Source organism: Oncorhynchus masou, chromosome 8 (genome assembly GCF_036934945.1).
Source record: "Oncorhynchus masou masou isolate Uvic2021 chromosome 8, UVic_Omas_1.1, whole genome shotgun sequence".
Classification (NCBI taxonomy): Eukaryota; Metazoa; Chordata; class Actinopteri; order Salmoniformes; family Salmonidae; genus Oncorhynchus; species Oncorhynchus masou.
In genome coordinates, this window is record NC_088219.1 from 41945869 (window position 1) to 41956768 (window position 10900).

The 10900-nt window shown below is 44.7% G+C and overlaps 1 protein-coding gene across 1 annotated transcript in view; it reads left to right on the plus strand.

The window, feature by feature from the left end:
• The first annotated feature begins 277 nt into the window (after nt 1-277).
• Nucleotides 278-10900, plus strand: part of nsmfa (NMDA receptor synaptonuclear signaling and neuronal migration factor a) — a 60324-nt gene continuing 49701 nt past the window's right edge. The window contains exon 1 of the mRNA XM_064972473.1: nt 278-686. Coding sequence (XP_064828545.1) covers nt 616-686 — 71 coding nt within the window. The 5' untranslated portion in view covers nt 278-615. The remainder of the gene's footprint in view (nt 687-10900) is intronic.

Sequence of the window (10900 nt, forward strand, 5' to 3'; positions counted from 1 at the left end):
ACACCTTATATCTTGACTTTAGGCACCTTAGTACATTTCTACATTTCAGTGAAATTGTAAGTAAAACGTGGGACAATGCACATACCTGTATTTATGTGTACAAACTTATACTGCAGGAATTCACTTTGGTGTAGGGGGTTGACAGCTCCTTATATGGCTCTACTCAGTTTCCTGTCCACTGCCCCCCCACCCCACACGTACATACACACACACACACACACACACACACACACACACACACACACACACACACACACACACACACCTAATTATGACGAGCAGGAGTCCAACCCCCTCACATCCCATTTTCTCTGGTTCTGATCAATGAAGAGAGAGAGAGAACGTCACAGTGTTTTCGTTCAGTACACGTTACCTCACACGCACTCTGAAGACACAGCAGCGAGAAAGGGCACCCGTATCTATCCGTTGCATTACTAGCTTGTTTCTTTCAGAGAGAGCTCTGCAGACGTGAAAATACCACGATTCCTGCCGAAGTGGAAGTCTCGCCAGTTGCCACAGTCTTTCCCGGATCCCCTTCAACCTTCTCGCCGCATTTCTCCATCCTAGGTTTTCTGGAATGAGCTGTTTTCCTGCTTGCGTCGTTTCCATGTCAGCATGGGAACTGCCGTGTCCAAAAGGAAGAATATAAGAAACGATGCGACATCTTCCGTGGCAGCCAAAGTTAGGTGAGTGCCCTCTGTCCCGACCGACCAAACACCCACCGACAGACTAGCCTTTCGGCATTACCGTCACATTGTAACAGATATCTGCTGTGCTACAAAATTACTGAACATAGGCTGAGATAGGACCTAACAGTGAAATTAAGGTCACCTCTTTATGCAACAAGAACAGGTGTATTTAGGCTAACCAACGAAACTGCGTAATTGCGCGTTTATTAACGCCTCGATCTATTCATGGTGGGTCCCCCCGCAATTATTTTCCGTCATGTCGTCCCGTGCAGGACAGTTAGGATAGATATCATCATCATAATAATCGGGGAGCAACATCACTGCGTCTTCAGCTTCCTCGACATGACTTGGTTGCACAAATAGCAATTGATGGGTTGCACAATTTACCATTTAGGTTCCCAAAGTGGCCTTTGTTCTGACCATTGGCGCATGCATGTCTCAGGGCGCATGCATGTCTCAGGGCGCATGCAGAAAGTGTGTATCATGACAGGGAATATGTTCACGTATACTGGACATCTGTATGGTGCAGTGCAATTTAGATTAGTTTGAGCTTAGTCCATTTCAACTTCAGTTCACTCTGTCTGGATCTCATTTGCAGACAACAGTTTAACACATTAGCACATATAGCTCTTGAAGGCGGCCTAAAATCAAACATGATATGTAAAAGAAAGGTCAAAGGATGGCAACATCGTCTAACACATTTAGGAGACTGTAGGCTATGGGTCCCACCGCACGGATGGTGACTTGTTTTCAACCAATGGATCAGATAAGACGGACACGTACCATTAACCGTTATCTTTAGAAACAATTGGATTTGTAATGGTCTGCATTTGACCTTAATAGCAGCGACTACCGGTATTGGATGCACTGGCGTTGCACCCTGCGGGAAAATGATCGAGCTATCAATTCATCAATCAGCCGCAATTGACTCGCGCGCCTTCGGTCTTCGGGCGTCACGGTGAGTTATTGCACCAGTCGGAAAATGGAAACAGAATGCCTATAAACGCCACCGTTCATTTATTAAGCAAAGAAAGCATAAACAATCCTATATTTGGCAGGTCTCTGAGGCTATAGGCTAAGGCTAACCAGTCTAAACGACCCACGTGAGCTAAACGTTACTTCGCGTGCCCCGTGAAAGTTTAAACACAGATCATTCATCTGGGAGATTTCTGAAACCGTGTCACCAAGGCAATAATGTCTAACAGCAACGCATTTACGTTTATTCTAAAGTTGGCAATGCGCAGGTATCCTGTGTTTACTGTTTGGGTATATTGAGCGGAATAACCCGCAGTTTTCTCAAAGCACGTCGTCTGATTATGGATTCCCAAAAAATGGATCGGCCTCGACTCAATTTAGCCACTAATGAAATCAGTGTGATGGCTCCCTCATGCCATCATGGCTGCAGCTGCACCTTGGTGGGATTAAATGGACCTTGCAGCAGGTGGAATAGGAGAGACATTCACAGAGATAAACATATCTGATTGGTCACACATGAGTTGTCACACAACCTTTGTTTAATGGAGGTCACTGCATGACCTTGAATCCAGATGCTGGGTTAATGTCATAGATAGATGTTGGATTATATTGGTATGCTTATGTCATTCTATGCGTGTGTGTATGTGTGTGCGTGTGTGTGTATGTGTGTGTGTGTGTGTGTGTGTGTGTGTGTGTGTGTGTGTGTGTGTGTGTGTGTGTGTGTGAACCCTCTCTGTATGCAGTGCTGTGTGTGTGTTTTCCACTCTGTACATCTTTCTCTTATCTCTTTATTCACACACACACACACGCACGCACGCACGCACGCACGCACGCACGCACGCACGCACGCACGCACGCACGCACGCACGCACACACACACACACACACACACACACACACACACACACACACACACACACACACACACACACACACACACACACACACACACACACACCAATCTCCTGCCTGACTCATGGACATTATCTCTCATGCCTTTCAGTTGACTGGAGTTTGAATGATATGATTGAACATACAGTAGTATACACTAGAGTAGGATCCAGGCTCAGTACACTCCTCATTACACTCCTCATTACACTCCTCATTACACTCCTCATTACACTCCTAATTACACTCCTCATTACACACCTCATTACACTCCTCATTACACTCCTCATTACACCCCTCAGTACACTCCTCAGTACACTCCTCATTACACTCCTCATTACACTCCTCATTACACTCCTCATTACACTCCTCATTACACTCCTCATTACACCCCTCAGTACACTCCTCAGTACACTCCTCATTACACTCCTCAGTACACTCCTCATTACACTCCTCATTACACCTCATTACACTCCTCATTACACTCCTTAGTACACTCCTCGGTACACTCCTCATTACACTCCTTAGTACACTCCTCGGTACACTCCTCTGTACACTCCTCGGTACACTCCTCATTACACTCCTTAGTACACTCCTCGGTACACTCCTCTGTACACTCCTCATTAGACTCCTCTGTACACTCCTCATTACACTCCTCATTACACTCCTCTGTACACTCCTCATTACACTCCTCATTACACTCCTCTGTACACTCCTCATTACACTCCTCATTACACTCCTCAGTACACTCCTCATTACACTCCTCAGTACACTCCTCATTACACTCCTCATTACACTCCTCATTACACTCCTCATTACACTCCTCTGTACACTCCTCATTACACTCCTCATTACACTCCTCAGTACACTCCTCATTACACTCCTCATTACACTCCTCATTACACTCCTCATTACACTCCTTAGTACACTCCTCGGTACACTCCTCATTACACTCCTTAGTACACTCCTCTGTACACTCCTCATTACACTCCTCAGTACACTCCTCGGTACACTCCTCATTACACTCCTTAGTACACTCCTCGGTACACTCCTCATTACACTCCTTAGTACACTCCTCGGTACACTCCTCATTACACTCCTTAGTACACTCCTCGGTACACTCCTCATTACACTCCTTAGTACACTCCTCGGTACACTCCTCATTACACTCCTTAGTACACTCCTCGGTACACTCCTCATTACACTCCTTAGTACACTCCTCGGTACACTCCTCATTACACTCCTTAGTACACTCCTCGGTACACTCCTCATTACACTCCTTAGTACACTCCTCTGTACACTCCTCATTACACTCCTCAGTACACTCCTCGGTACACTCCTCGGTACACTCCTCATTACACTCCTTAGTACACTCCTTAGTACACTCCTCGGTACACTCCTCATTACACTCCTTAGTACACTCCTCGGTACACTCCTCATTACACTCCTTAGTACACTCCTCTGTACACTCCTCATTACACTCCTCAGTACACTCCTCATTACACTCCTCTGTACACTCCTCATTACACTCCTCATTACACTCCTCATTACACTCCTCTGTACATTCCTCATTACACTCCTCATTACACTCCTCGGTACACTCCTCAGTACACTCCTCTGTACATTCCTCATTACACTCCTCTGTACACTCCTCATTACACTCCTCTGTACACTCCTCTGTACACTCCTCATTACACTCCTCTGTACACTCCTCATTACACTCCTCTGTACACTCCTCTGTACACTCCTCATTACACTCCTCTGTACACTCCTCAGTACACTCCTCATTACACTCCTCATTACACTCCTCATTACACTCCTCTGTACACTCCTCTGTACACTCCTCTGTACACTCCTCATTACACTCCTCTGTACACTCCTCATTACACTCCTCATTACACTCCTCTGTACACTCCTCATTACACTCCTCTGTACACTCCTCTGTACACTCCTCGGTACACTCCTCGGTACACTCCTCTGTACACTCCTCATTACACTCCTCATTACACTCCTCGGTACACTCCTCTGTACACTCCTCATTACACTCCTCATTACACTCCTCATTACACTCATCTCAGGTTAGTCAGCTCCAACCTGTATTGTCATTACTGAGATCACACATCTAACACATTCAATATTCATCACTCACTCACCTGCATATGAACTCATCAATGCATGGTCACGCACAGTCCTAACCTAATCTATGTAACATGTAACATGTACAGTACTAACCTAATCTATGTAACATGTACAGTACTAACCTAATCTATGTAACATGTACAGTACTAACCTAATCTATGTAACATGTACAGTACTAACCTAATCTATGTAACATGTACAGTACTAACCTAATCTATGTAACATGTACAGTACTAACCTAATCTATGTAACATGTACAGTACTAACCTAATCTATGTAACATGTAACATGTACAGTACTAACCTAATCTATGTAACATGTACAGTACTAACCTAATCTATGTAACATGTACAGTACTAACATAATCTATGTAACATGTAACATGTACAGTACTAACCTAATCTATGTAACATGTACAGTACTAACCTAATCTATGTAACATGTACAGTACTAACCTAATCTATGTAACATGTACAGTACTAACCTAATCTATGTAACATGTACAGTACTAACCTGATCTATGTAACATGTACAGTACTAACCTAGTCTATGTAACATGTACAGTACTAACCTAATCTATGTAACATGTACAGTACTAACCTAATCTATGTAACATGTACAGTACTAACCTAATCTATGTAACATGTACAGTACTAACATAATCTATGTAACATGTAACATGTACAGTACTAACCTAATCTATGTAACATGTACAGTACTAACCTAATCTATGTAACATGTACAGTACTAACCTAATCTATGTAACATGTACAGTACTAACCTAATCTATGTAACATGTACAGTACTAACCTGATCTATGTAACATGTACAGTACTAACCTAATCTATGTAACATGTACAGTACTAACCTAATCTATGTAACATGTACATGTACAGTACTAACCTAATCTATGTAACATGTACAGTACTAACCTAATCTATGTAACATGTACAGTACTAACCTAATCTATGTAACATGTACAGTACTAACCTAATCTATGTAACATGTACAGTACTAACCTAATCTATGTAACATGTACAGTACTAACCTAATCTATGTAACATGTACAGTACTAACCTAATCTATGTAACATGTACAGTACTAACCTAATCTATGTAACATGTACAGTACTAACCTAATCTATGTAACATGTACAGTACTAACCTAATCTATGTAACATGTACAGTACTAACCTAATCTATGTAACATGTAACATGTACAGTACTAACCTAATCTATGTAACATGTACAGTACTAACCTAATCTATGTAACATGTACAGTACTAACCTAATCTATGTAACATGTACAGTACTAACCTAATCTATGTAACATGTACAGTACTAACCTAATCTATGTAACATGTACAGTACTAACCTGTTCTATGTAACATGTACAATACTAACCTAATCTATGTAACATGTACAATACTAACCTAATCTATGTAACATGTACAGTACTAACCTAATCTATGTAACATGTACAGTACTAACCTAATCTATGTAACATGTACAGTACTAACCTAATCTATGTAACATGTACACACTCATTTTAGGGGGAAAATAATCCTACAGTAAAAGGATTTAAATATCTGAAGAAATCGCCACCTGGGGGCAGCTGGAAGCGGTTTTTGTAGACAATGCAGTACCGTACCTACATTAGATAAATTGTTTTATTATATGTTGAAGGCAAGCAGTAGGCAGAATAAACTGTTTTGGTTACCTGCGTGGTCTTGCGGTTAAAGGCACGGACTTGAGGTTTTGATTCCTGCTCTTTGATTCGTGGATGAATGTCTATTTTTGGCACATTAATTCCACGTCGTTACAGGGTTAAAACAGAAACAAGTCGAAGGTTAACAGTCCAGGCATTCATTCCGAGTGGTTTGGGGGAGGCAAGCACTAAGAATAATCAGTATTCTTCGTGCTTGCTAGAACATTGTGAACCGTTGTAGCACAGTGATCTATACAGCGCACTCCAGCTCCGAGCCGCATGAGTGCTGGTCGATTTTGTGACCAGCCCGAACCTACATTAATTAGGCCCACAAATGAATTGCGTTTTTAAAGAGTGTTAAATAAATAGTGTGATAATTTACGCATCGAGGAAATGTCCCTCAGCTCAACAAAAGCTTGAAGACAGAAGTCTGGAGGAACGTGTGTACGTACAGTAGGCCTACATCGATCAATCAACTGACGGCCCAAATCAGCGCATCAACTCAGCCGGGGAAAAACTAACAGTAGTCTATTATCAGTTTTCACCTTTCATTATTTGACAATGAATAGGCTAACGGGTAGCATAAAGAATGTACTGGAATATAATCAAATAACATTGGGCCTTGTGCAACCATCGATGACACTAGATTAGATTATCGCCAGCTGATGTCTCATTAAACAATCAATAGCACTAAATTCACCCACACAGCTGATCTCAATTGCAATCATTATTGGTCACCTCATTACTGCGCCCTAAAATACGATGTCAGTGTTACATTAATGTTAGTCCTGCTTGCAACCAAAATCTTTCAAGATACACTCTATATATTTCTATATATACACAAAAGTATGTGGACACCCCTTCAAATTAGTGGATTCGGCTATTTCAGCCACACCCGTTGCTGACCGGTGTATAAAATCGACCACACAGCCATGCGATCTCCATAGACAAACATTGGCAGTAGAATGGGTTTGGGGCGGCAGGGTAGCCTAGTGGTTAGAGCGCTGGACTAGTAACCGGAAGGTTGCAAGTTCAAACCCCCGAGCTGACAAGGTACAAATCTGTCGTTCTGCCCCTGAACAGGCAGTTAACCCACTGTTCCTAGGCCGTCATTGTAAATAAGTGTTCTTAACTGACTTGCCTAGTTAAATAAAGGTAAAATAAAAATAAATAAATAAAAATGGCCATAATGAAGAGCTCAGTGACTTTCAACGTGGCACCATCATAGAATGCCACCTTTCCAACAAGTCAGTTGGTCAAATTTCTGCCCTGCTAGAGCTGCCCCGGTCAACTGTAAGTGCTGTAATTGTGAAGTGGAAACGTCTAGGAGCAACAACGGCTCAGCCGTAAAGTGGTAGGCCACACAAGCTCACAGAACTGGACTGCCGAGTGCTGAACCACGAACATCGTCTGTCCTCAAGTTGCAACACTCACTACCGAATTCCAAACTGCCTCTGGATGCAACGTCAGCACAAAAACTGTTCGTCGGAACTTCATGAAATGGGTTTCCATGGCAGAGCAGCCGCACACAAGCCTAAGATCACCATGTGCAATGCCAAGCGTTGGCTGGAGGGGTGTAAAACCTGCCACTGTTGGATACTGGAGCAGTGGAAACACGTACTCTGGAGTGATGAATCACACTTCACCATCTGGCAATCCGACAGACAAATCTGGGTTTGATGGATGCCAGGAGAACGCTACCTGCCTGAATGCATAGTGCCAACTGTAAAGTTAGGTGGAGGAGGAATAATGGACTGGGGCTGTTTTTCATGGTTCGGGCTAGGCCCCCTTAGTTCCAGTGAAGGGAAATCTTGATGTTACAGCATACAAAGACATTCTAGATGATTCTATACTTCCAACTTTGTGGCAACAGCTTGGGGAAGGTCCTTTCCTGTTTCAGCATGACAATGTCCCCGTGCACAAAGCGAGGTACATACAGAAATGGTTTGTCGAGATCGGTGTGGAGGAACTTGACTGGCCTGCACAGAGCCTTGTCCTCAACCCCATCGAACACCTTTCAGATGAATTGGAACAGCGACTGCGAGGCAGGCCGAATCGCCCAACATCTGTGCCCGACCTCACTAATGCGCTTTTTGCTGAATGGAAGGAAGTCCATGCAGCCAAGTTCCAACATCTAGCGGAAAGCCCAGAAGAGTGGAGGCTGTTGTAGCAGCAATGTTCCAACATCTAGCGGAAAGCCCAGAAGAGTGGAGGCTGTTGTAGCAGCAATGTTCCAACATCTAGCGGAAAGCCCAGAAGAGTGGAGGCTGTTGTAGCAGCAATGTTCCAACATCTAGCGGAAAGCCCAGAAGAGTGGAGGCTGTTATAGCAGAAAAGGGGGGACCGACTCCATAGTAATGCCCATGATTTTGGAATGAGATGTTCGAGCAGGTGTCCACGTACTTTTTGGTCATCCTGGTTTACCACGGCACATCTACCATTTCCTGGTTTACCACGGCACATCTACCATTTCCTGGTTTACCACGGCACATCTACCATTTCCTGGTTTACCACGGCACATCTACCATTTCCTGGTTTACCATGGCACATCTACCATTTCCTGGTTTACCACGGCACATCTACCTTGACAATTTACCCAACACTTTGTATGAATGGAAACTAATGTTGGTGTAGTCTACTTTATGTGCTTCTTATTGATGTTGTCTAATAGTGTCTGGTATGGTAATTTCTTATCAAGATCAGGGGTAAAATATCCCCGAACTGTCCATATTTAAAATGGTCAATATATCAGGGCGATTTAATTATTTGTGCCACAAGGGCCTTTATGTGCTCTGAAGGCCTTTATGTGCTCTGAAGGCTGTGTCCCGAACCTCTAGACCACCCCAGGCCACAATTCAGCTATATAAAATAATGGTAAAATAATGGTGGCTGATCTGTATGGCTGTTTTTGTACATTTGAATGTTGCAGTAATAGCACCTTGTCCTGTAGTGTTTGAGGATGCAAGAGACATTTATTTTGATAGCAAGCCCTGATCCCAATGACTCTACTGCCCCCGCATGGACAGAAAGAGAACTGCTCATTTTCAGGGACTCTCAGCGCTCATTTGAATTTCTCCGTGACAAAAGAATGATCAAGTTAAGATCCGACATCTCTATACACACACACACACACACACACACACACACACACACACACACACACACACACACACACACACACACACACACACACACACACACACACACACACACACACACACACACACACACACACACACACACACACACACACAGTCTGTCTCTCTCTCATAGACACATAAACACAGCTGGCCTCTATGATTGGTATTCACAGCCAGGCCTGTGCTGCGAGACGTTGTGACCCCATAAAGCCATTAAAAGGGTGTCAGGCTGAACGTGCTCAACACACAGAAGCTCCTCCAGTGGTCCTGCTTTCCACACACATGCACATGTACACACACACACACACACACACACACACACACACACACACACACACACACACACACACACACACACACACACACACACACACACACACACACACACACACACACAACAGTACAGCTGGTAATAATAGTCCTTCTATTTGATGCACCCCGTCCTGCTCTCCTCCCCATTGTCTAAAGGGCAGGCAGGGCTCTGCAGCTCTGCAAACTGCTCCTCCTATCAGAGTGGTCTTTTTGCAGTGCCTGTTCTCCTGCTCTACCCCACTGTCCTTTAGTCTATGCCTTCTCATATTCTCTCCCTCTGTGCTCCATCAAAGAGCCTTCTGTTCCTGCTGGATCCCGACACATAGCATGTTCCCTCTTTATCTTAGGAATAGTACCTACGATTTTTGACATTTGGCCTTCCCCTTTCCTCTCTGTTGCCCACCTATGGATTCATTGCAATGCTTTCTCTTTCCTGTCCTCTTCTTCTCGCCCACTCAAACCGCACTCATCTCCGAGGCTGAACCTGAACCAGAAGCAGTGGAACAGACAGTCTCAGGTGAAAGTGTGCGTCCTGTGTTAGTGGGACATATGGCTGAGCTCCGTGGCTCCTCCGTGCTCCCGTAGGCCGGTGTCTGTGTGATGGATGAGGCCAGCTGTTCTCATCCACAGTGGCGAGGCCTCTCTGTCTCGCTCATCCGTTCCTGGCGTTATCGTCAAACTGTGGAGGGGGGGCCTCACTGAAGAGCTCCGCCAGGGGACACAGGGTCAAACTGTGGAGGGGGGGCCTCACTGAAGAGCTCCGCCAGGGGACACAGGGTCAAACTGTGGAGGGGGGGCCTCACTGAAGAGCTCCGCCAGGGGACACAGGGTCAAACTGTGGAGGGGGGGCCTCACTGAAGAGCTCCGCCAGGGGACACAGGGTCAAACTGTGGAGGGGGGGCCTCACTGAAGAGCTCCGCCAGGGGACACAGGGTCAAACTGTGGAGGGGGGGCCTCACTGAAGAGCTCCGCCAGGGGACACAGGGTCAAACTGTGGAGGGGGGGCCTCACTGAAGAGCTCCGCCAGGGGACACAGGTTCAAACTGTGGA